The sequence below is a fragment of the Polistes fuscatus genome, unplaced genomic scaffold (assembly GCF_010416935.1).
Source record: "Polistes fuscatus isolate 324 unplaced genomic scaffold, CU_Pfus_HIC Scaffold3, whole genome shotgun sequence".
In the NCBI taxonomy this organism is placed as follows: domain Eukaryota; kingdom Metazoa; phylum Arthropoda; class Insecta; order Hymenoptera; family Vespidae; genus Polistes; species Polistes fuscatus.
The window spans coordinates 14,282,601-14,309,100 of NW_025113107.1; the positions used below are offsets into that span (position 1 = coordinate 14,282,601).

Sequence of the window (26,500 nt, forward strand, 5' to 3'; positions counted from 1 at the left end):
TTATTTTCAGCAACTTGTTGCGCGACTATATTTGTAAGTCATAATTAATCTAGTTGTTCTGCATTACATGTATCCACTTTAGTAACGTAGCTTTTTAAGTAGACATCTTGATAATTCCACTGATAAGAAGCATTTATATTCATTTAAAAACCATAGTTTCGTAGTAGATTTAAAAAATTAAACTACAGTTTTAATCTATTGTTTAGAACTGTTTAGATGAGTATTTAAAGTGAATCGCGTACGATACATATGTTATGTTAGTGAGAATATAATCTTAATTTTCCCGCCAGAATAAATACGACTGGTGTCATACGTACAATTATGTAAGTTTTATTGGAATTTTTAATTTGTTAAATTTTTGTTTGCAATTTACATTAATGTATTCCGTTCGATGTCCGTTTATTATTCGTTCATGGAACTATTTAAGTTCAAGTATAGTTTTTGATATCTCAGTTTACATGTATATATACATATATTTTCCTTGTAAATAATTGTGTATTATTAATTCCAATTAACTATAATATTTAGATTTCATATATACTTTATTTAAATATCACATTATGGTAATGTAAATATAAGAAATAAGAAATAGAAATAAAAAAGTGTAATGTAGGTTTTTTATATCATGTATGTCTAGAACTTTTTATCTGGAATATAAAATCTTTTTATAGATGTTAGCTAGAAAAAGCATATGCAGAATAATAACCAAATCATCAACTTATACTAATACGTTCAGAATTATTCAAAGTTATTCTGCTGTGATGTCGAAATTTGACTTACCAAGTCGTTTTGAGGGCAATGACAAATCTGTCTGGTAATTAACAAACATTTTATAAATTATTGAAATTATTTCAATTTAATATATATTTAAAACAACTTTATTTCTTAGGGTTGAATATATTCAACTTGCTTTAAAGTATAAGCCATTAAATTTGGGTCAAGGTTTTCCAGACTTTCATGCCCCTGAAAGTATTACAAAAGCTTTAGCTTCTACCGCAAACAGCCCAAATCCTCTTCTTCAACAATACACGCGAGGTTTTGTAAGTATTTTATAGATATGATACAAGTCGAATACTTAAATATCAATTGAATTTTAACAGGGACATCCAAGATTAATCAACGCAATTGCAAAGTTATATTCTAAACTCTTAAAGCGTAAGCTGGATCCAAATAATGAAGTTCTTGTTACTGTTGGAGCTTATGAAGCATTATATACCGCATTACAAGGTCATACAAATCCAGGTGACGAGTGGATTATAATCGAACCATTTTATGATTGTTATGTTCCAATGGTTCGTATTGTTGGCGGTATTCCTAGATTCATACCCTTAAAACCGGTAAGTGAAATCGTAATAAAATAAAATTTAAGGTGCAGTTTTATAAATAGATAAAGAAACTATCATTGTTCTTTTTGTATTGATTATATTAATGAATGTTATTTTTTAACTTGTACCATACAGAAAAATACTAATGGTCCACTTAGTTCTGCCGATTGGACATTCGATAAGAAAGAATTGGAAAAGCTTTTTAATGAAAAGACAAAAGGAATTGTAATCAATACACCAAACAATCCTATTGGGAAAGTATATACATTGGATGAATTACAATTTATAGCAGATCTTGCTAAAAAGTGGAATACCCTTGTTGTGTCGGATGAAGTTTACGAGTGGATTGTTTATGGATCCAGTGAACATGTTAGAATAGGTGATAATTTGATTGACATAATAAAATTGCTATAGTAACAAGATTTTAATAAGCATTTTATCATTTTTTTAGCATCATTACCCGGTATGTATGAGCGCACTATTACCATTGGATCTGCAGGCAAATCATTTAGCGTCACCGGTTGGAAAATAGGCTGGGCATATGGACCGGCAAATTTATTGTACAACTTACAAATTGTACACCAAAATGTCGTTTATACTTGCTCAACTCCACTTCAAGTAATATATTATATAATTAATTATAAATTTTATTTATATACATGGATATAATTATTAAACGTATAAACAATATTTAACGAGTAGGAAGCCGTGGCACTTGGATTTGAAGAAGAGATGGAAAGATTTGATCAATCCAACTGTTACTTCTTCAGTTTACCAAAAGAATTATTACCAAAACGAGATTATATGGCTAAATTTCTTAGCGATGTAGGCATGTTGCCTACTATCCCGGAAGGTGGTTACTTTATGATAGCTGATTGGACAGCTTTAGAGAAAAAGACTAAATTGGAAGAGGAAACGGATGATAATAGAGATTATAGATTTACTAAGTGGATGACTAAGAATGTTGGTCTTCAAGGTATTCCTGTATCCGCTTTCTATTCATCCGAACACAAACACTTAGCCGAGAACTTTGTACGATATTGCTTTATAAAGGTATTTAATTAATTATAATTGCATATATAATAATGCATTATTTAAAACATAATGGTGGAATGGAATTTGTTTACAGAAAGACGAAAACTTGGAAAATGCAGCCAAAATTTTGATGGAATGGAAATCAAAATCATGATAACAAATCTCTCGTTTTATACATTTTTTAGAAATACTGTGAAATGAATAATTTTTGTTAAATATTTGATTATATGCACAAATTGTACATGTTATTTGTTACCCTTGCTTGTCGATTAGCTATGTTATTAAAAATTTATGTGGAAAAATCGCCGCGGAGCCATCTCTTTGCATCTTTGGTATCAGCACCAAATGTTTTACCAAATCTAAGAGAACATATATTTATTAAAGAAATTATAATGAATGAGAGAAAGAAAAATAAAGATTAAAATTACCTAAATGTATTCCCGGGAACATGACCAAGATAATTAGGTAACAAACCAACGTGTTTATGATAAATTTCAGTCGATTGAATAAGAAGAGGGGGATCAGGTTTTGAAATTGTTACAGGTGCCCATTCGGTGCTTTGCCGATGTCGATAATTTGAAGTAAAATCACAAAGTGCACTATTGGTTGCAGGTACATTGGTTGCTCCAAAGTGTGCATATCCATATGGAATATGTCCAGTATATCCTTCATTGACAAAAAATTAATATCACTCGTTTTGCCAAAAAATTGTAATTGCAATTTTTTCTACGCACTTCTTACGGTTTGTCTAATGAAATCATAGCGTATTCGACTCTCGCTACTCGTAAGAGTCATTTCGCAATTACAATATACGAATGTAAATATAGTAATAATTATAAATTTGATTTTAAGATAGAATTTGTCTAAACTAATTATTATGAACCATAGAAACGGTAAATATCGCAGATCGAAACAGCCGAATTACGCTAATTTTTGTTCGAATTCAAATTGGAAGAAAAATTTCAATTTTGTTTTTTCTTATTCTTTTTTTTTTATTATATATATATAACAATACTTGCCGCTAATAAAATATTTTTTAGGATTCACATTATCCATAAAGTAAGGGGAAGGAGCATGATCTCGTGGAACTTCGTATTGTTCATCGACCGGCAAGTTTCTCATAACTCCGACGCAATCGGGACGAACGGTGATCATAGGTAATTTGAATTGACTTTCGATTAGCTAAATAATCAATTATTGTTGCAAATAAAAATTTGGATTCATATATATATATATATCAATGAAAGTTTGACGAATTACCAAACGATCTTTCAAATTTCGCGGTTCACTTCTTCCACTTTGTAGAGCAATTACTGTTTCGAGTTGATTAAGTGCCTCTTTATTTTTAATTTGTTGCCTCTCAAATTCGGCTAATCCTTCGGTAGCGAGTACCGTGTATCTTTGTCCGCAATTTGCATTGAAATTTGGTACAAAACCTGTTGCAAGGATCGAAATAATTGATTTTTATTGTTCGATCATCGAAACACGCAAATTACCTTCGTAGCCTGGAATAGTTGGATGAGCATAAACGGGATCTGTTCTTTTGAATCGCGAATTGACGATGTCTATGTCATTTTTAGGAGGTCTGCTCACCTATATACGCGTATTTATTTTTGAATTTAGTGTTACTCTTATTAATACAAATATAATAGTATAATATTAACAAAAGGGAAATGACACATTACATTGAATAAAAATACCGAGATAACTTTACTTGATAATCGTCGGTGGCACGATTCGATAAAACAAGTGTTTCCGAATGATTCACGCAAGGATCGAGAAGAAGTTTATGGGTGAGACTTCCATAAGTTTCTCCGCATCGATAACGATATTGAGGAGAAAAACCGGTATATCTAAGAAATAATATAAATCATTCAACTTTTTTCTTCGCTAATATATCTTATTTTTGTGGAAAATATTTGTCTTTTTCTTTTTCTTTTTCTTTCGAGGTTAACGACTCCTTACCCTGGTATTAAATGTGGTTCTGGTGTATTTAACAATTCTACGCCAACGGTCATATTCGTAGATTATTATTATTTTTTTTTTTTAAATGTTTCAATCAAAAATTAATTCTAATTTAATTTAACTGGAATTTAATGTTGTATTTTTTGTCTTTTTTTCTTTTCACATATTATCCGACATTTATCGATGCACCATCAATTTTGTAACGGCGTCGTCATAACTACATTTTGTTATTACATTTCTATATAAAAAGGGTGCGAAGATTTGTTTGGTCAAGTTTTCACGAGAATCATAGTACGTTCACGCGCATTTTTTTATTGTTAAGGACGTGAATCATGCGTTGTCATGTTCTTTTTTATTTTATTTTTTTTTCTCTTTTTTTTTTACATTGAGAATGTTCAATTTTTAATTGTGACGACGGTAAAAATAAATTAAATAGTATGATTATCTGCTTAGACATCCTGTTTCACGGTTGCTATTGCCACGAATGAAGAATCAAACCGGTTTGATTCTGTCACGACTGATTGTGAGTCGTGGAGGTGTTGACACCGTAGGCAATCCTTGCGATAGCATGTTCACACGAATCTTTTAGTCCACGAAAGCATAATTCACGTCTTCAATTCTTCACGCGATAATATTTTCCATACTTTAATCTATCCTTTGATATCACGCATCTAAAATATGAACTTGACGAAAGATACAATTACAAATTTTCTTATCGATTAAAGTTGATCGTCGAAATTGTTTGAGAAATGTTCTTTAATATTTTATTATTATTAATTTATATATATATATATATATATATATATATATATATATATATATATATATATATATATATTTATTTTTATTAAATATTTTATTTATTAATATTTATATTTTTTATTATATTTTATTATACAAAAAAAAGAAAAGAAATATAAGAAAAGAAAAGAAAACGAATAATGTGATCTCGATTGGCAAACAAACATAAGCACAAACTCGTATTTTCTAACAATTTTCGATGAAATACGAATTTAATGAATTACTTAATAATTGATTGCCAAGAAGAGGGTGACACCACCATACACATATATCTATACATACATAGAATAAAAAGAGTGAGACAAAAAGGGGGAAGGGAAGAGGGTATATTCATTGACAGAGTAGGGAGGATACGTTGCGTGCACAAATGGGAGAAGTTTGTGGGAGCAACGTTTCGCTTTCCAGTTTTCGTAGGACTACGGACATGGAAAGAACTTATAAGTAGTTGCTTCTATGTATTTTTCTCAATCATTTTATAATAAAGATTATGAAATTTTACTGAAATAATTAACAATTATTCAAGTACGCGAATCTTTTCGCAAACGCATTAAAAAAAAACAACAAAAATAACAAGAAATTGTGAAAACCTAAAGGTTCATATTATTAATTGTTACGATCGATGAAATAAAATCATTAATCGTTGATCTATTTCGATCTTATCTGATAAATATTGTTCGAAGAATCGCGTTTACGTTATTGCGGATCGACTATTTATTTTTCATATCATTTATATTTGAAATCGCTAGTCGTTAATAATCGAGTCTTGGATCAATACTGTGAACAATAAGTAAATAATGCGTTAAAAAGATAGACAATGAGTCGGAAGTTTAGTGATGCAAAACGCACGATGGGAATAATTTTATGCGAGAGACATGTGGCCTCGTCGAGAAACGAATTCCATCTTCTACGTGGATTCGGATTACGAATCCATCGGTTTTACCAATGCCAAGGTAAAGATTTTCATTTTTTTTATATTATTTAAATAATAATACATTATATATAATTTTTTTTTGTACTTGGACATCTTTTACTTTCCTTTTTTATGTTTAATAATTCTATTTCATATATAAATCGATAAATTCACGTAAAAATATATATGAAACGCGTTTTATTTTCATTTAATATCACCTCACGCATGATTTTGAATCTTATCTCTTATAATTGTTCCCATCAACTGTGATAAAACGAATGCAAACACATACACATATATATGCAATGTAATTGTTATATAGAAATATTGTAATATATATCAAGATTTAGAGAAAACGATTTTAATCATATGCATTTTCTCGCGAGACATTTAATACACATTTGTTGAAATGAAATTACGTGAAACTACGTATCGCTTTCCACACATTGTGAAAGGTATAACAAAAAAAAAAAAGAAATGACTTCCCCTCCGTTCGTAGATAACGAAAGAACGTTGGAAAGGTAACTTATCGAAGTAACGTGCGTGCAACGGTTCGCAAAATTCGTGAAGAAAATCGTGCGTTTATATGATATGATGTTGATTATCATTTTGGATAAGCAAGCAACACTCCGTCCCCTAATTACATCATTCGTTTAATACTTACAATTAATGAAACATTACATAGATGGTTAAATTGCGTTTTAACTCGTTAACACTAATAGATAAGAAAATCAAATCTTGATTTATATCAAACAGGAAGATTGCAACCGATTATCGAGATAACAATCCTTAAGCTTGGTTAACTGACCAGGTGCGGTGTGGGGGGGGGATCAGATAGAAACGATTGTCCACGTCTTTGTTTTTTTCACACAATCACTTAGATTTCTTTCTTAATTTTGTTGTTATTGTTCTCTTAGCGCGTGCCGGTGGAATAATAATCAAGTGTTCTCTCATCTTTTTCTACCCTCGTTTATTCGACTCTTTGTTTAACGAGAACCCTGTGTGCTTCTCTACAACTACTACGACCGGAAATGTTATTATCGCGTATAATGCGTTGCCAAGCATGGGTTTAGCAGCACGTATTTATTTCTATGGGGGAAGGGACAAGAATGATCGCGTAAGCATAATTTAACCTCTCGCATTCTCTGAATCCTTTCGTGATAAATCGGTGCTCCACAAGTTTCAATCTTAAAAGTTGAGTTAGGTAGTTGGATGGTTAGGTAGGTAGATAGGTAGGTAGGTAGGTAGGTAGGTAGGTAGATAGATAGCCAGTTGGGTTGTTGTGTAGCCTATACCAACTCACAGTTGTGTATTCGTCGCGTGCGATTTCTAGTTTACGGTCTCTGAGTATTCTCTTATTCTGTACATTTCACCGTCAGCATTCCAAGCACCCGCACTTCTTCAACGTACATATTTCATCCTGTCACGATCGTCGCATTTTCGCAATAGTTATTCTCGATAAGAGGATACTTTATATAATACATTCATATACGAAAGAAATAATAGCAGTTAATCTTAAAAAAACGTCATGAATTTTTATAATACAAATATGCCTTATGTTTAATCCTTTGCACTCTAAAGGTTATTCTCTTCTTGGTCACCGCTCGGTTTAACACGATAATTCCGATAAACCGAGTTGAGAAGGATTGCGAAATTTGCTACGAACGAATCAAATCTGACGAAAGACTGGGCCGTCTTTCCACATATTACCGTGATACTCTTGCATCATGAAAATTGCTTCCATAAAATAGCACACAAAACAACGATACAAAGCTTAATGTTTAACGAATGTCCTTCTTTGAAATCATTTGAAGATACCTGGAAGAAATTCAGCAAAATATCCGGAAAATCGTCTCGAGTTGCTGATTCGTCCGCAGTGAAAGAGGCCTCCAGTACAAAGGGTTAATAGACGAAGACAACAAATTGTATAGAAGAAACCTCTAAGCCCATTATCCTGAATAAAGGGGTGGAATGGGGTGATGGGGGGGGGATCAAATGATGCATTAACGGTCTTACGAAATCACGCACAACAAGCGTACCTTACCTTACCTTACCTTACTCATTTTGCGATCCCTTTGTAAAGAGGCGCACGTGCTCTCGTCACCTCTGCGTTCACCATACGAGATACGTGACTTTCATTGTATTATTCACCATAAAGGCGCGCACACACATACTGAAAACCCCGATCCAGCTGCGTAACTAGAAAGAAAATAGTCGCGAGTTTACTTACTCTATGCATTTTTATTATTTTTCTTCTTCTTCTTCCTTCGAGGCTAATGTCTCGACGTTGTGATTAAGCTTCTGTCTGTGTTCGGGTTATATTTCTCTTGCATGGCACGTTATACGGGTGCTTTTACGCCATGGGGGAACAAAAGGAGGAAGCCGTTTACGTATACGCGAAGTCGTTACACACGAAATACGAACGACTTATCTTTATTTTTATTTCTTTCTCTGACTCACACCGTGCCTGGTACCTTGCGCACGTGCCTGATAGATCTTTTACGAGTCTTTCTTTTTCTAACATTTACATCAAAGCCCTTTTCAATTTAATTTTAACTTGCTCTCATCGTCTTTCTTTTCATGATTTTATTTTTTAAATGTCGTCGTTTCCATTGAATGAACGGTCATTAAACTCTTTTCAGTTCAATGTCGAATCGTAGACGACAACTCGAGTTTGCTGTACCTCCATCAAGGAATCAATATTTTTTTTTGCATTATTATTATATTTTTATTTTGGATTATATTCAAATTTGAATATTTTCGAAATTAGCGGGAAATTAGGAACCAATGAGAACGGCTCGACGAGTATTTATTCCGAGGGAAAGAAAAGGGTTGGTGTATGAAGGAAAAAGAGAAGGGGTAGTGTAAGAGGGAGGAAGGAAGGAAGGAAGGATCGGTGTAGGAAAGAGGAGGGAGAAAAGACTGACTGAGAGAAGGCAGGGAGCTTTCGCGAGAGGCACGAGCTATCAGTGTCGTTCGACGTTTTGCCAGCTGCGTTTCGTAATTCCTCTTTTAAAGTTTCTTCTTAGAATACTCATTGCTCTTTAAATTTGTCTATTATCTTTGGATTATCTTTAATCGAACAAATCAATTATACGAGCGCAAATTTGACGAGAGGTAAATCAGTGATTTTTGTCAATCGGTGTAATTCGTTAAAAGAAAATTATTATAAAAGAGAAAAGAAAAATATATTTGGCAATCATCGTATTATAATCGTGTTATTGTGATTTGTGTTGCTAGATCCTATTAATAGTATCGATCTTTTTTAATCTGAAAGTATCTCATCGATTAAATTAGATGAATTAAATGTGCACTCGCGTCATATATAAAAAACACGTGTTCGAATATCGCAACAATCTTTTCTAAGTTGTTGACAAACGTGTTAGAAAATGTCTCCGATCGTTGAGATCTGTGATCAATAAGATCGATAATAAAAGGATCGAAGGAATAAGAAATAATCCGCATGATCGTATCGACGATAATTTCGAGCGTGACGGCTTTCCATCGTCGACACTCGCACGATGCAGGACGAAATGCCGAATTGAAGGTGAGTTAATAAAAAAACCACGAATAATTCGATATTACATTATTTTCTTTTTATATCGTAAAAATGATTTTATTTCGCGTTAAAACGAGCAAAATCATTATTCGATATCATCCAAGTCGGGGAGTGTTCGATTAACAGGGGACCGGTTCTCTTCGGATTAAATTACTTCATTGATTATGATAAAGAAAATAATAACAACAACAACAACAACAAACTAAAGAACAAATAATACAGATAACCCCTTATCCAAAGCTTTCAATTCTTTTTTTCCTTTCTATGAAGCTTTCCTTTTTTTTTTCAATGATTGGGTTACTTACGTTTGAGTAACTCGAAGTTTTGATGATTTGACGAAGGAATAAGCGAATCCTTCGCAAGTTCAAGGAGTCAATGAAACGCAAACGGAAACCGGTCGACGGGTGGTCGAGAGAAGAGCCGCTCTGGATCTGCTCTTTGATCCATCTTCCTGCTTCTCCCCTTTTTAAAAGAGAAACAAAGATATATACAGACAGACGGAGAACAAAAGAGAATAAAAGAAAGAGAGAGAGAGAGAGAGAGAGAAAATGCCGGGGGAGATTTCGAATCGTTAATTGAGATCGTGCAACTCGTTGTAGCCAACTATTATACCGTTAGTATCGTCTACTTTTTCTCTTTTTATTTAATCTTAGATATATTACTATATTATTATTATTATTATTATTATTATTATTATTACTAATACTATCATACAATCATAATTATAATATTATAATGCAGCACCGATCTATCACGAGTATACTTTTATTTGCATATGCACATGCAACTTATGTAATTATGAAAGTATAAAATTGTGTAAGATATTATATATAGTATCGTTGTGGGTAGTAACAATATCGTGTTTCATTTTTCATCATATTATTATCTATCGAATTTTGAATTAGTAATATATTTTATATAACTCCACAAAGAGAAAATCATTATTTTATATAATATATATTAATATATATTACGCATAATCGTATAATCAATTTGTAAGAGTGTTCCATTAATTTAACAAAACCGTTATCCATTATTACACGACACGACGTTGGTACCACGTACAACGTTTAGCTTCGTTAAGAACAATTAAAAGTAACCAACGAACTGAGCATTCTTTAATTGCCACTCACACATGCATACACACTTTGAAAGCAAGAAAACTTGTAGCAATGAGTTGATTATGCATTACGTTTGTTCCTACAAAATGATGACTTTTATTTTACGATTAAACGTCAATCTGTTTAGAGATTAAGATTCGACAAAAAAAAGGAGATAAAAGGATGAAATTTGGTCGGTTTCGGTACTCTCTTTCGAGGGAGTAGAAATTAGTACGCATGGCACGGTCACCTGTACGCTTTTTGAATCGTTCTCGTAAAACAGGTTTATCGCATAAACGAGGATGGATAATAGCGTGCGAAGCGACCGTTACACGTTTACCCAGGTTTTTCGCAAAATTTGTCGTCTTCTCACGCGAACGGACCTTACGGATGCACAAATTTACTGTTTCCTTCTTAAAAAGCTTTGAGTTCTATTCATTTCTTCTCTCTGGGTGGGGGGGGGGGTTTTTAAATGAACGACTAGGGTGGATTATGCAGATCGTAAGGAGACAATGTTGTTCGTAGGAAAAAAAAAAGGAGAAGTAAAAGACCAAAAAAGAAAAAAAAAAACCAAAGAAATACGCGAAGTTTGTAAGATCTTTAACTTTGTAGAATATTTCCGTAGTAAAGTAAATTTCTCACCGAGAAAATCATGAATGAACTAACGAACGAACGAATGAATGAATGAATGAATGGGTCATTGAAGAGGGGGACGTGTCATCTGCGAACGTCCGCGTGACTAAACGAGTTTATGAGTTGGTAGATTGGGATTAAAACGAACGATGGGTTCTCGGTATCGTTGATTACGACCTTCGATCTATTTATTCGATGCAACTTCATATAATAAATTATAAATAGAAGTAGGAAAGTTTGAATGTATTAACGAATCGAATGATTGAGTTGGTGGCAGCGAAAGATAATATAGAAAGCATTTTAAGAAAATAATCGAATAAAAAATCTATAATTCTTAGACGATTATAGGTAAACAATAGTAATTTCATATAATAAATTATAAATAGAAGTAGGAAAGTTTGAATGTATTAACGAATCGAATGAAATTGGTGACAAAGATAATATAGAAAGCATTTTAAGAAAATAATTGAATAAAAAATCTATAATTCTTTGACGATTATAGGGTAAACAATAGTAATTTGGAATCGAATATTGTAATATTCTTGCGATCAAATTATCGAGAGAAAAAAGGAAGGTAGTTCAGGTGTAAGGAGGAGGAATGACGAGGAGAAGGTTTTTTCTTCGATAATCGGAGAGGAATCTCTCGAGCACATGGGGAAGCAAGCACACGCGTGTGTCAACAGTTGTTAGCCACGTGGATGCCCGGCGAGTGTAAAAGAGAGACACGAAAGAGCACGCGCGAATCTACTAACGCAGTAGTATTCTCGTGTGTGAGCTTATACTTCGTGCTACCAACTTCTGTTAGCCTGGTAGAGTAACGATCAAGACGTTTGCGCAAATCGTTTGTTTCTTCGACTTCTCCGCAAGACGGAGAGAAGAGGAGGGTTCGTCAAATATAAAATGTCAATTATTTTTTTAGTAATCCTATACACCTTATGCTATCCCTTTGCTATTATTTTATATTTAAACCTATTTTATTTATTTATTTATTTAATAATATTTTATTGATCCTTAGAGCCTAGGCTCCCTCTAAAGGCCATTAATTACACAGTGTAGTACAATATAATATATAAGTGAAACAAAACGGAAATTAAAATTATGTAATTATTATTAAACTTATCATTATAATAGTAGCAACGCATAGAAAGTAGATAAAAGTAAAAAGAAAATATAGTAGATAAAAGTATAATGATTCTATAATAGTAGTATAGTAGTATTGGTTCAAAGCAACAAACATACGGTTAAAAACAAAATACAACATTTTTTCAATTAAATCGTAAGTCACAAAACACTAAATTCTTTATAGTTCCTAGTTTGAATATTTTATTTTCAAATTTGAACTTAATTTTTCAATTTCTCTACTAATATTCATTACGTATCGAGATATAACGATAGTAAAGCTGAATCTGACATCATTGAAGTATCTCATACCAGAAAGATGTAATTGCATCCAATGGCGACTTCTCATCGTTTATGCAACGTAATAGCCTAATATACAACGATCTAATTCGCGTTATGCAAAAGCACAGATTTACGAGTGAAATCGGACACCTCTTACAAGGGAAGAACAGAATTAACGGGATACTGTTGTGTTTCGTTTCAATTTAAACGTTTCGTTATCATCGTGCTCGATGGAAACATAATTTTTCGTATAATTTGTATATTTTCTTTTGATAGGATTTTTTAAAAACAACATCTTTAACTTTTTGTTATCCCTGTATTTCTATGTGTACTTATAGTATATTACCTAGAGAAAATAATATTAGAGCTTGCGCACACATTTGCGGAACAAAGAGACGCCTACGCGCGCGCAAAACCGGACGGCTGAAACTTTCTTTAGAAATATATGCGCAAACGTTCTCTATTGTCACGGCGATCGAGTTCAAGGGCGTTGGCCCCGTACTCGATTCGATTCGAATTCGAATTCGCCATTTTTTCTTTTCCTTTTTCTTTTTATTATCATTTATCATTAAATCATTCATCGTGTCTGTCGACGTATATTTGATCGAATCGAAAAACCCTTTCAGTTATTTCATCGAATAGTAATAAAAATATTTAAAAAAGATGATATTTAACGTAATACTATTTGTCATAAATTTCCCACGATTAAAAGAAAACAAAAGAATTATTATATCGATGCATATTTTGAATTTACATTCCTATAAATTGAATTGCAACATAGAAGACCCCCGATATATAATATTTTTTATAAACAAAAAAACAAAATAATTTAGATAAACAATTAGGAATACAAATTGCATACAACAGTTTTTATTAGCATTAGCCATAAATGTTGATTATTCGATGACATCGTACGTTAACAAATTGAAACAAATAAAATCAACTAGAGTTAGCATCGATGATCGAAAGAAAATTTAGGCAAAAGAGGAAGACGATGATCACGGATGATCACTATAACAGTCAATCTGTTAACAAGGCAAGCAAAGTGAGAAGAAGGTGTGCACGCAAAAGTGTCGGGGGGGTGTCTGAGGGGGGGGTTCAAAGACTTGCGTCGTCGTCGCGCCTTTCCATCGTCGTTGATACCGCCGTTTATTATCGTCGTTCCTCTCGTCATAGTTTTCGTCTTCGTCTTCGTCTTCCTCTTCCTCTTCCTCTTCTTGGTCGTTGTTGTCGTCGTCGTTGTCGTCGTCGTCGTTAACTGGCGCAGACGTAATGCCACGCGTGTATCCGGAGAACAGAATGCGAGTGGCACGCGTTCAAACTAACAAACCTGAGTTTCGTGGCATGCGCATCATCGATACACGCGCGAATTTTCGACTAATCGATCATCGCGAGATTCTATCTAAACATTTTCAAATTAAAATATTTTAAATACGAGAAGGAACACTCCTCTCGCGTATGTTGTGTTTCCCCCCATTTGATTTTAGATCGAGAATCATTGATCGAAAATCAATGATTAAATTTGATGATTAATGAAATCATATACGAGAATAAATATTTGTGATATTTAATTATTGTCTATACTCTCGTTAGTCTTCTATATATATAATATACATCAAATTTATTTCCAATTGCTTATTATCGATCAATTCTCTTACAGTAATTATACTTTCGAGCGTCGTCCTCGAAAGTGGGTCTTCTTGGCTCGTAAAAGTTTGCCATGCCCCGATTTACATTTTATCGTAATCAATACACGCAAATAATAACGTTGCCAAATATAATTTTACATTTTCCTAAAATAGGAAAGTTATATATATACATATATATATATATAAATATTTGCTTAGAAAATATAATAGAATGTAAAAGAAAGAAAGAAAGAAATAAATAAAGAAATAGCAAGAAGTAACTTTCGCTCCATATCGGTTGTAATTGCGAAAACTAGGTCCGTCGTTTGTATTTTTGTCGTGCGTTCTCCACGCTCCGGTGCGTCACTCTTTTCCTCTCCCTTTCCCTCGCCCTCGCCCTCGCCCTCGCCCTCTCCGCATGGATATAATAATCTAGCAAGAAAAGGCAGCTTGCATATAAACTCCACGAGAGCACGCGTTATATTTCGCTTATAACGCGTATGCTCGCTGAAAATCCGCCTTGAACTTTCTTCGAAAGTTTCACATATTTGTTCAATTCGTTTAATGAAATATGTAAGTACGCGTTTACATGTGGTTACTTACACGCTTTAACACACACACACATACACATACACGCGAATAAGATTAGCGCATTTCGTGTTCGATTGGAAAGAAGTAGGTCGACGTCTTAATATTTCTTTTGTTACCGCATTCCATTCTATCTAATTTTAATCTAATGAAATTATCAACCACCTCGCGTGCTATTTTTATCTACTTTCAATACACGGCTCAATGTGAAAATAGTATAAATCACGTAATTAAGATAAGTGCGTAGACCAATATCAAAAGAATAAACCTGATAATAAAACTAATTCGATACTCGATCGTTATGTTTGACTATTTACTTTAGAAATTGTTAACAAACTTCTCGATCACACACACACACACACATACACAAATCATGTTAGGTTTATTTTTTAACGAGAATCAATTAAGGAAACTTATGTGTAAAATTGACCATGTCCCAGTTTAACGGATATCTCTCGGTATATCTTTACCTGTTATCTTTATTATCGATTAAAGTTTTCTCTCTTTTATGCATTAATGTTATTTTTCTCTTTACGACGCATGGAACGCAAATTCTAAAAGCGCTACATGCTTTCCTCGACGATTATATTATGCGAAATTGTCGCTAAGAAACTATAAGAGATTCAAGAAAGCGTAACACTCTAAGAAGTTGCTGGCTAACTCGGTAAATAAATCCTCTACGTAGTCAAATAGTTTTCACACAAATTGTCACTATAGTTGGCAAAGGAAGTGGATGGTGGATTTGTTCAGCTCGAATATAATATTATAACGAGTTTCTCTCATATTTTCTAATATTTCTTATAGCAAATCACATTAGTGCCAATTTGAATCTTTTTAACAATGATGGATGATACGATTGTAAGCAGATTCAAAAACCGAGTACTTATTGTTAGTTTGAACAAATTTCTCAAGCATCGTTAAATTACAAAGATGAGAATAATCGTCGCACATATTTGCTTATCTTCTTCTTGACATTTCCACAAAGAAAAAGGGGGGGGCAGAGAGAGAGAGAGAGAAATAAATTTAACATAAGCATCTCGATATTTTCATTGACCCAGTATCGGTAATATTTACGGTTGTATACGTAAACGGGACGAGAATCTTTGTCTTCTCTTTGATACACGATCACTATACGTAGAAGATGTTATTGTGCGTGCACAAGATCCATCGGAATTTTAAAAATAAATCCACCTACTGTCATTGATCATTGCGCAAGAAATAAGATCTATATGCAAGGGAATATTAAAAAATATGCTATAAAAAAAAGGTTGCGTCGTTGATAAACATTATTACGTGTTAAAAAAATAAAACGATAATTTATATTGTTCGATGAAATAAGCCTGTTCCTTACAATAAGAACAATTGTGCCCATAATTATGATGAAAGTGGTCTAAGTCATATATTTCTTTGAACATTTGAACATTAAATGAATTCTATATAATATTGAAATAAAACAAACATTATCTAACGATTCATTTTTGACAATATCGTGAAAATTACATTGAATTCATTTAGTTTCAAATAATGTGCTGTTAAATAACTAATAAACTTATTATTTTTTTTGTAATTTTGATTGAGACCACTCTCATAATTATTGACAAAATTCATTTCTAAGATAATAAGATTAAACTATTGACGTGTACATTGTTTTTCGTTGAAATTATATAGACGTTATCTCGAGGTTAATAAAAAAAGGATTTGAATATTAAAATAAGACGTTAAAAAGAATAAACTAAAATATTTCCACGAGTTTGAAAGTTATCTCTTCCTTGGTAGATACATATATGCATAAATACATATATGTAAGTTTAATAAAGTCTCTCATAGTTAAGCGTAATTCATTGTTTGTTCTATCGTGCTAACGTCGTATTCATTGCGGTTACGTATTTCCTTCCTTTAAACCGATAGTTAGAACACGATCGTAGGTAACAATCAGCCGAGACAATTTTCAGTCACGTTGTAAGCCGTTATCAGGAAACTCTATCGATTATTCTTCTTTCTTCTCCCAACCGTTGTTGGGCCATATGTTACTGTGTACATACGTTTGTACACGACGATATCGTTTTATAAATACAATGGAGGATTAAAAAAGACGACATATTCAACGATTCTCGGCAGTTAGTTCATTCGATCCTGTAGATCCTTGTTTATCCTAAAACACTCGAAACCAAAAATTATTATCTTCAGATTAGATTTATGAATATTACGAGAACGAGGAAAAAAGATTACGAGGAGAAAGTATGTGCAATTTTGGAGAAAGGGAAATAAAAGAGAGAATTTAAACGAGAAAGAGAGAGAGAAGAAAAGAGAGAGAGAGAGTAAAAGAGAACTCTAACGTCAGCAACGAGCAACTTTATCCTTATCGCATTGGAGACTAAGGAGATAAGGAAAGTGGCTGGTCAGACGAGAACGAACAGTACGATGTTTCTTTTCATAAATCGTGTAGACTCACCGTGTGCTCTTCAGTTGCTCGATAGATTACTTTACGTTTTCTGTCTAGAGCTATCAAAAAGTGACTGTAATGAAAATTCTTGATCTCCTTTAACATAGAAAAAGAAAGATAATAATAATAATAATTTGTATCGCTGAATCATCGTGTTCTTGTTAATGTCATCGATCGAGTGATTCGTGTAAACGTAATGGGATAACGCGTAATCGGTGATAAAAATACAAATAAAAATAAATAAAATAAAATATATAAAATAATAAAATAATAAAATAAAAATAAATAAAAATAAATAAAAATAAATATATATATATATATGAAGGTGTTATAACAAAAATAAAAATAAATAAAATAAAATATATAAAATAATAAAATAAAAATAAATAAAAATAAATATATATATATGAAGGTGTTATAACAAAATTACAAAGTGTGTAGATATACTATCATTTAGTGATAATCAATTTTCTCGCGGATCATGTAACAAGAGTCTTAATAACGACTCAATGAATACACCTACACGTAACGCACATGTATATTCGCGTATATAACCTGGATGATATCGACTAGAACTCGTTAATGATTCCACGAAGATACCTAAAGAGAGTGTATTAGAAAAATGTACGTTCCATTGGACGTGATACCGCTACACATCATCTTCCGTATCGTCGCCGTTACTAATTAATTCTAGCCAATTAACACCAGATAGCAAGCTTGGCAAGCTACTTGAACCTCGTATCCCCCGGAGTTCACGACGACCTTGCTCCTCCTCGTAAATTAATTTAACTTTGAACGGTGCAACGCGCGCGAGAGAAGAAGAAGAAGAAGAAGAAGAAGAAGGGAGGAGGAGGAGGATCATCTCTTTTCGTTTCTCCGATCGTAATAAAATTGTCGAATCTATTTGCTTCCTCAAATACATAAACTAGAACATATTTGCAAGTATATATATATATAGATATAGTTGTATACGGAGAATCTAAGCTTCTTCTCTTCCTTTCTCTTTCGCTTCGCCTTTTTTTTTCCGTACACGAAATCACGTTTCCAAACGTATCTTCATATACTCGGAAATTTTTCTTATTTCCTTGACGTAAACGATAACAAGTATCCCGGGTAAGCGGAATGAGTTAAGATTAGAGAATATTGGAAGCGTAAAGTTTATCGACGATCCATGAAACTATCGAACCCGTCGATCTTCTTACCCTTGGGAAATCGTGCCGCACGAATTGACCATGGAACCACAACTACAACGGTCAACAACAACCATTGGCGGCTCGGTTCTCTATATTTCTAATTTTATTTACCAAAGATTCAAACTAAACGAAAAGAAAAAATGTTACGATTCGTACGTAACGTGTACGATGTTTCGACGTTTAAACTAAGTTTCTTATCGATCTTGTTACGTGTTTTAAAAAAAGAACAAATAAAAAAGGGGTCAAAGTCGAAAATAAAAGAGAAAACCAAATTTTGTGTACTCTAGATAACAATTGAATTAGAAAGAAATATCTCTTTTTACGAAAAGTTTTGAACTATTTTATTGTGTGAAGAAGTGTTTGTGATAAGTTTAAAGGAGAAAAAGGAAATCAAAATTGTATCAAGGATGTCGTGCAGAAAGAAAATCGATTCGAAGCTTTGGCTCGATTACACGCAGGCGGTAAGCTTACCTTCCCCTTCTTTTTACTCTATTCTCTCTCTCTCTCTCTCTCTCTCTCCTTCTCTTTCTTTCTTTCTATTTTTCTTGTTTTCTCTAGTATTGTTCACCAACTAGCTATTCGTGCATCGTGATAACGGTTATCGACTACAAATTCCATATTAAGAGACTGGGATCTTGCAAGTAACGAGTTTCTAAGGTAACGGAGTTAATAAATCGATTTGACGTTATCGTGGAAAGAGAAGGAAAGGAAGAAAACGATCGAATTCACGAGTGGTGTTGAGATTCATTGTGTGTTACTTAACAATGATAGGATAATTTTCTATAAATAAATTCAACGAGCATTACTACGTGAAACTGTGAGAATATACAAATATAAACGGGATAATAAAGTAGCAATATTAAAATATCTCGTATTCGATCAGCTGATGTCATATAAGCTATAGACAAAAAATTAGCATAATCTATTATGAAATAACGAAAAGTATAACTTTTCGACGATCGTTCGTTCCTTGATCGTTCCTTCGTGATTTTGATACAAAGAATATTGCGGTGTCTAAAGGAGTGTTAGGTTTCCCCATAAAAGTATGCATGCATTTTTAATGTGTAGACAGTATAACAAGGAAGCTGATCACACACAAAGCATATTAGGTGTAGTAAATAAACCGGATGGACGATATGCGTTGTTCATAACGATTACCATGAACGATGGTGTAATTCAAATACACCGAGGACATTTATATAAAGAAAAACAAATTTGCATTAGGAACAATTGTTACGATACGACCAATGAGTTATTCGTTTTTGTTAGACGAAGTTGAACGTGCAACATCCTTTTCGAAAGAAAGAAAGAAAGAAAGAAAACGACGACGACGACGACTGTATCGTAAAAAGTATGCCAGGCCAAGTCAGGCCAAACTATACCACCTAACAGAACCTTACAGCGGTCAACAAAAATGGCCTATATTACGTAGCGCGAGAACTTTCTTGTCCACTCGACCAAGTCTCTTTTCTATTTTATTAAAAATTCCTTTTATTTTCGTAGAGATAATAAAATGGCGATGACAACGAAGTCATTGAACTTAACATTTAGAATCATAGTATTATTAACAATTTGCTAGGACAATAATTGAAACGCTAAATAGAATCGAAAGAAGAAGAAGAAGAAGAAGAAGAAGAAGATTAAAAGTGAGGAAAAGAAAAGAGAAAATGTAAATTCGATGAAAAAATAGGGGGAGGGGTGGGAGATAGCGTGAATGCAAGCCATTTCTATTCGCTACTGTAAGTTAGCTTCGGTTGGCCTCGCCTAACCGCGCGTGCAGTCGTCTCACCTCTCTGCTGGCCTTTATCGGGACTCACCGCGTCCCTCGAATCCCCTCTTTTTCCAACATTTACCTGTCTCTCCCACCCCGGAGTGGGATATGTCCCACTCTTACTCTTTCTTGAGCGAGTCGAGTGGTCGCGCGAGTAGTTCCTCCACAGGATTCGTGCGATTCCGTTGCTTTTCGTCGTTCCTCTTCTTCCCTCTCTTTCTTCTTTTGCATGGACTCGCGTGCGCGCCTGCGCCGGGGACAAAGAATATGTCAGCAACAGCAGCAGCAGCAACAGCGGCGTTCGAGGCGAAACTTTGGAAGAAATAGAAACGAAAATAGAAAAAGAAATAAAGATACCTCGAGAAAGATAGAAATATTAGTTCGTAGTGCGTTATGTGTGAGACGAATAAAAGAAAGAATTCGTTCGTCCGGTTCTACTAACATTCAAAGAATTCTCGAGGAAGTTCGGCTCTCCTCGAGGACCTTCGTGTTTCGTTGGGTAAACTGACCGGCGTCCTATCTTTTGCCCTCTCTCATATATATACACACACACACGTGCGTGCACATAGCCAGGTTTTATTAGTGCTCCTCGAGGCCGAAGGAGACGAGTCGCGCGACGAATGTGCCGAGGACGAGTGCCGAGGACGAGTGCCGACGGCAGAATGTCGTGTCGCTTCGAAATCGGATGAAATTCGATCGATGCGTGCGGCAGGCTCGCATTATTTTAGCCGATCCTTCTTTTGAAATTTTATTCAAATCGAAGGGAACGAGATCGTGCGATCGTCTTCTTTTCCTTCCAAACTCGAAGACATCAAGGTGAACATACAAAAATGTGTTTCTTTTCTTTTATATCTCTGGGCACACACGGTGAATTTTCTCCTGAAAAAAACAAATTTGTTTGAACAATGGAAAAAAAGGGAGGGAAAATATTCCAATAATATTCGAATGCGAATTTATCTCTCTTTCTCTCTCTCTCTTTCTCTTTTGCTAAAGATTTATTCATCTCGTTAGTTGGGATGCAAACAGCGATTAATTTATCGAACGCTAATTACATTGATTTTATCGGCAAACGAATCGCTTGGAATGTCAATTAAAATAACGTTGAGTCGATGTAATACTTCCAATGCATTATCGGTTTAACGCAACATGACGCATTTACATCGTCCCTGATTTCCTCGAAAAATTGACCAATGGCCTTATAACGTTTATCGCGAATGACCCCGTTTCGAAACTCATTGATTGCACCGGTGCACCGGTGCCATCGCGAGATATTCCACGAACAAATTTCTATATTATAACATGATACAAACGTCAGATTTATTTTGAAATCGATCATTATATCAAAATCGTAGTTAACCGTCGGTAAATATTTGAATCCTTTCCTTTACATCTAACAAATATGTGCTTTTCATTCAGAAAAAAACGAACAGCTGTGCACTTTCGCTGAAAGAAAAGTGGATCGAACGATGAATCTAGTTAATACCGTTAGATTGCATCAAATATTGTTTGTAAATATACAGAAGTTTCATGTATATGTACAGATATATAATATGTGTGCATAAATAGGTTGTAATTAAAACTCAAAGAGTCGTCAAAGTTTCGTGGATCGCTTCCTGCCACGTAAGCGTTTGCCCGGATTCCATAGCAGGAAAGTTCAATTCTCGTGATTACTCGTTTGTGTTGACGCGTGCGACACAAATGTGTTACTTCTCACACGTTCCGATCTATTCCCTGTTATACACGAGTATACAATTGTTCTATCTTTCTTGATAGCTCGTCGAAGATCTAGTGATTTCAAATCGATAATGTAATTTCGATTAAATTTCACGAATTTTTACGTACACGCGCGATATTTAAGATCATTTAGAGATTAAATATATACATGTCAGATATTTTGTTGTTGACGAAAAATATTTCAATATCTTTCAGATGGAAACCGAAGTTCGAACCTTAAAAGAAGAGTTAGCTCATACTCAAGAAACATTAAAAGCCGCGACGAAAAGATGTCGAGATTTGGTGAGAGAATTGGACAACCGTACCGCAAGTTACGAATCGGAAAGGACCTTAAGGGATCAACAGTTATCACGAATTCTCCGTGCTCTATTGATCTTGGAAGCCCGATTAAAGCAAGAACAAAAGTCGATTAGACAGGTATTATGTGAAAAGGACAACGTTATTAGGAATCAACAGTTGGAGATCGCTAGGTTAAGACGTTACACCAAAAATTATATCAAATCCAAACGCGAGCAGATATTAGGAAGATCGACGGCGATTAAGGTCAACTTTGGTCCTAACGTTGATAAGAATTCTTCGTTGGAGAAGACTGAAAAACTCGAGGTAACGAGTTCAATACTTTTAATTATTATTATTTCTACAGGGTGTGGGGGGGGGCAAGAAAAGTTCTTAAATACTTTCGTTTTGGTAGTATGTACTTATGATTTAGGAACTTTCGGGCCACCCCCTGTATAAGTTTGATTTAGAAACGATAATTCTGGTTTGAAATGTTTAGAATGAAATCGATTCGAGACAAGACGACGATGATCTCAGTAAAGAGATCGAGAATCTCAAGTGTGAAATCATCACGAAGCTCGATTCTTCCGAGGAAATACCAGTCGCATTGGAAAACTTGGATCGTAGGATCAAGAAGACTTACAGTTTTACGGGTAGCGACGTCTCCAAGACGAGTTTGACGAGTAGCGAAAATACCGATGCATCTATCGTTACTACCACAACGGAAGGTAGCCCTTCGTTGATCAGTACGGAAGGATTTTGCGAGGGGGAGAGTACGGATGTATCTCCAGGTTCAACTTTGAACAAGTCGAATAGGTGTACACCAACAACGGTAACGGATAGTGAAAATGAGACTACTATGATATTCGATGAGGATAAGAACGATTTGGATGATGATAAGGCAGAAGAAGATGAGGATGACGAATACAACGAAAATATCAGTGACGATAACGAAGGAGAAATGTTGATGGTCGGTGACGTTGCCTTTAATTCGACGAAGAAGAAAGCTTCAATGGGTAGAACGAAATCGCTAAAAAGTTCGATTAAGGGCTCGTTAGTGTGTACAAATATAATAAGAACTGAAAGCAAGGACGATGGTATGGATTGTAATTTTGTTTCGGAGGACGAAGAAAAGGAACAGGAACCGATATACGTTAATTCGTGCAATGAGAATAATGTGAAAAATTTGGAACATTCTAATGGGATAGTCGTGCCCGAAACTTGTCAGGATTATACTAATAACAATAACGATACGTAAGTATTATAACGATGATATTTATTATTTCTATTCGTCTCACGTAATTTATATCTAACGTTTTCTTCTATCTTTATCCTGCAGTTCGATCGAAGTCGAGACAACGGATGAACAGAATACAGAAGAGACCAGTGGGAATTGGTATAGCGATCCTGACGAAGATAAAAATAACGACGACGTTTTTAGGCATACTTCGTATCGGCCGAACAGTAATCATAATTCCGTCCTTGAATGTGTCAATCAAATTCTTTTGAGGGATATGGAAGACGAAGATCGCGTTCTTTCTGTACCGAGGAGATTTAAACACCGAGGTAGGACAGTGAGATTTCAACCAGCCAGATTGTCTGATATCGAGTCGGTTGGTTCGGAAATGGAAAGGAAAAATTCTGAAGAAGGATTGATGGAAAAGGAGACTCTCAGTGGTGATTTTAGTGATCAAAGATCGATGAACATTGCCAGTTTCGAGGCAACAACTTCCGAGGACGAATATGGCATGAGAATAACTCATCCTGTTGATCCCAACGAAGTAGTCGGTTCTACCGTAGAATCTGTTCTCGTTGATGATTCCGAAGAACCAAAAGTTATACCGATCGTAATCATAGAACCAAAGGTCGAGCCAGAAGAAACTACAAATCCAAACCTTGTCTCCTCGACGCAAAAGCCAAAAATACCGATTCAATCGGTGAGCCCACCTCTTAGAATGGAAAGAATCGAAGAGAAAACTTGTTTGCAGATGTCGACGAAACGTTTGACCATAGCTAAAAATCTTGACTACGAGGACATCGAGTCGTTGCCGGAAGTTGTGTTGCCAACGACTAAAACTCCGCCAGCTTTACCGCCTAAGCCACAATTTCGAAATAATACATTGATATTGAAGAAAATACCGAGTCCGTCCTTTTTGATAGACGAAACTAGGAAGAAATTGTCAGAGGTCAATTCCGCCGGACACGGGAAGAAGATATTTGCTCTTATCGGTTCGCCGATCGAATCTTCATCGATCACCAAGTCGTCTGTTAAAAATTTAAACTTTGACGAGGCGCCTACGAAAAATGTGGGAAACAACGAGGATGGTAATTTTTGGAAAAACAGATTCAACAACGTTAGATCGTCCTTTCAAGCTCGTCATTCAAACGAGAAGAATGTAGTCCATCGATCGCGTAAAATTCCAAGGGTTACGAACATAGTGCGACACTTTGAGGAATTTAAAATTGGCGGAGAAAATGAGGAACGATCTAAGGAACGTAGTAAACCGAAGGAGAGACACGTTCGCGCGGAATTCGGCCAAGAATTCGACATAAGGCAAAACTTTGAGGAATTTAACCTCGACGAATGCGATCTTTCGGATGATCCAAATCGGCCGGAAGCCGATGGATCCGAACGGCTCGGTAATAATCATCTCGTAGTTGCTGTTAATCAAAATGAAACTAATAACTCGCTGACCAAAGACAATAATAATCATGTTACGACTGCTACCAGTAATGCGAATACTGGTTACGATAATTTCTTGGAGGCAACGGGTCTGAGCAACAAATCCATATTAACACCCTCGAGATTATTAAGCAATCATAAGAGTATGCTCAAACCTAAAGACGTTAAATATAAGAATAAGATCAAAGCAACGGCAATTTTAGAAAAACACAATGCCTCGACATCCAACGCGACAGCAACGACGCACGTAAGACATTGGACCGGCCCGTTCGTCTGATGATAAATTAAACGCTTTTATAAAAGCCATACTATTCACGACTAACATAAGACAAGAATATCTTAAATTATTCTAGATTTTTCAAATATCGACCACGTTGCAAAGCTATTAAATATGCTTGCAGATTTGTTTGTGTATATGTGTGTATAACTAATATTCTCGATATGTTCCGTACGTTGTTAAACGATTTTTAGAGATATTTAATGGATTATCTACTATTATTAAAATATACCCTATGGTATTCTGTATAATTGTAAACAAAAAAATTCTAGTTACTTTTATATTGTAATAGTTCAATTGAAAGAGAAGTATTTATATGTGTACGCTAAAACATCTCTTTTGTCTCCTTTTGTTTTTTCTATTTCTGCTAGCTTTAAGAACAATAATAATAATGATAATAATAATAATATTAAAAAAGAGAACAATTTGTTTAAAATTGAACCAACCAAACTACGACTTGATAGCGTCATAAATATTGCACTTTTCGACAGATTTTCTATAATATTCAATTCAAATACAAGTAATATCCGATATTATCTCGGTGTCATTTCTAATTCCATATCTTGAAAAAATATGAACGCTATAGAGAGGATGAAATTTTCAAATCAATTTTCAAATGTACACACAGGAGAAGTTAAATAAATGTTTAAATTACACTATAAATACTTGTTAAAAGAAATTAATAAATTATTAGTTTATTACCTATCTTATCAATTAAAAATTAAAAAGATGGCGCCTGTTGTTTGCATGCAACATGAAAAAAGATTGAATTATATATAAATATTACATTAAATTATCGTATTATAAATTTGTTATTTACTTTAATTGTATATAATTTTATAAAATCGTTTTAGAGAGAGAAAGAAAAAGAGAGAGAGAGAATACACTGTCTTCGTATGTTCGTTAGTTGACTTGCCGAGGTATCGACAGATGCGCCAACTATCGTTAAAGTTACCATACTAGTGGAATTCGAAAATTTTTCATATAATTATAATATATAGACAATATATTATTCCCGTAATAGAAATAAATATTCTAAAGAATCGCAATATGTTTTTCATTATTTATATTAGAAAAGAAATAATTGTAAAGATTTTTCTTACACGCTTGTTCATTCGATTGTTGGTAGCACTGGTTAAAACAGCAGTAAAATTTGGATGGCAGGAGAGTAACACGCA

At 34.2% G+C, this 26,500-nt stretch overlaps 3 protein-coding genes and 2 long non-coding RNA genes across 16 annotated transcripts; 2 read left to right on the plus strand and 3 right to left on the minus strand.

Moving 5' to 3' along the window:
* Positions 1–2,662, plus strand: LOC122520107 (kynurenine aminotransferase). 5 transcript variants are annotated; one of them, XM_043640088.1, is made up of 8 exons: positions 1–323; positions 672–814; positions 890–1,040; positions 1,101–1,337; positions 1,461–1,704; positions 1,777–1,943; positions 2,028–2,378; positions 2,455–2,662. In XM_043640088.1, exons 2-8 carry the CDS (start codon positions 672–674, stop codon positions 2,512–2,514), a joined length of 1,353 nt encoding a protein of 450 aa, XP_043496023.1. In that variant the 5' UTR covers positions 1–323; the 3' UTR covers positions 2,515–2,662. The 5 variants fall into 5 exon arrangements, with proteins under 5 accessions (XP_043496023.1, XP_043496024.1, XP_043496025.1 ...); XM_043640089.1 differs by lacking the exon at positions 1–323 and adding an exon at positions 334–432; XM_043640090.1 differs by lacking the exon at positions 1–323 and adding an exon at positions 368–460.
* Positions 2,650–5,049, minus strand: LOC122520109 (UPF0605 protein CG18335-like). Its single transcript, XM_043640093.1, has 7 exons — positions 4,326–5,049; positions 4,075–4,213; positions 3,857–3,953; positions 3,621–3,796; positions 3,380–3,542; positions 2,789–3,026; positions 2,650–2,719 (listed from the first exon to the last, which is right to left on the minus strand). The coding sequence occupies exons 1-7, from the start codon at positions 4,376–4,378 to the stop codon at positions 2,650–2,652; spliced, it is 936 nt and encodes a 311-aa protein (XP_043496028.1). The 5' UTR covers positions 4,379–5,049.
* Positions 2,734–26,130, plus strand: LOC122520105. 7 transcript variants are annotated; one of them, XM_043640065.1, is made up of 6 exons: positions 2,734–2,825; positions 2,904–3,070; positions 3,401–3,517; positions 22,282–22,689; positions 22,862–23,616; positions 23,702–26,130. In XM_043640065.1, the coding sequence occupies exons 4-6, from the start codon at positions 22,282–22,284 to the stop codon at positions 25,320–25,322; spliced, it is 2,784 nt and encodes a 927-aa protein (XP_043496000.1). In that variant the 5' UTR covers positions 2,734–2,825; positions 2,904–3,070; positions 3,401–3,517; the 3' UTR covers positions 25,323–26,130. The 7 variants fall into 7 exon arrangements, with proteins under 7 accessions (XP_043496000.1, XP_043495998.1, XP_043495997.1 ...); XM_043640063.1 differs by lacking the exons at positions 2,734–2,825; positions 2,904–3,070; positions 3,401–3,517 and adding an exon at positions 5,277–6,076; XM_043640062.1 differs by lacking the exons at positions 2,734–2,825; positions 2,904–3,070; positions 3,401–3,517 and adding an exon at positions 8,948–9,583.
* Positions 16,711–20,495, minus strand: LOC122520111. Its single transcript, XR_006304442.1, has 2 exons — positions 20,435–20,495; positions 16,711–17,097 (listed from the first exon to the last, which is right to left on the minus strand). It is a non-coding gene; the product is annotated as an uncharacterized LOC122520111 (long non-coding RNA).
* LOC122520110 lies at positions 20,583–26,500 on the minus strand. Of its 2 annotated transcripts, none has more exons than XR_006304441.1 (3): positions 26,426–26,500; positions 20,795–21,231; positions 20,583–20,664 (listed from the first exon to the last, which is right to left on the minus strand). It is a non-coding gene; the product is annotated as an uncharacterized LOC122520110 (long non-coding RNA). The 2 variants fall into 2 exon arrangements; XR_006304440.1 differs by lacking the exon at positions 26,426–26,500 and adding an exon at positions 26,025–26,104.

What these genes read in the sequence shown, in the direction of transcription:
- LOC122520107 (XM_043640087.1), top strand. An exon ending in GGCAATGACAAATCTGTCTG is followed by an intron (nt 815 to 889) that starts GTAATTAACAAA and finishes TTTATTTCTTAG; the next exon opens with GGTTGAATATATTCAACTTG. An exon ending in CAGTGAACATGTTAGAATAG is followed by an intron (nt 1,705 to 1,776) that starts GTGATAATTTGA and finishes TCATTTTTTTAG; the next exon opens with CATCATTACCCGGTATGTAT.
- LOC122520109 (XM_043640093.1), bottom strand. Translation starts at nt 4,378, where the DNA reads ATGACCGTTGGCGTAGAATTGTTAAATACACCAGAACCACATTTAATA. An exon ending in AACTATTCCAGGCTACGAAG is followed by an intron (nt 3,797 to 3,856) that starts GTAATTTGCGTG and finishes TCCTTGCAACAG; the next exon opens with GTTTTGTACCAAATTTCAAT. An exon ending in GTTCCCGGGAATACATTTAG is followed by an intron (nt 2,720 to 2,788) that starts GTAATTTTAATC and finishes ATGTTCTCTTAG; the next exon opens with ATTTGGTAAAACATTTGGTG.
- LOC122520105 (XM_043640062.1), top strand. Translation starts at nt 9,500, where the DNA reads ATGATCGTATCGACGATAATTTCGAGCGTGACGGCTTTCCATCGTCGA. An exon ending in GACGAAATGCCGAATTGAAG is followed by an intron (nt 9,584 to 22,281) that starts GTGAGTTAATAA and finishes AATATCTTTCAG; the next exon opens with ATGGAAACCGAAGTTCGAAC. An exon ending in ACTAATAACAATAACGATAC is followed by an intron (nt 23,617 to 23,701) that starts GTAAGTATTATA and finishes TTTATCCTGCAG; the next exon opens with TTCGATCGAAGTCGAGACAA.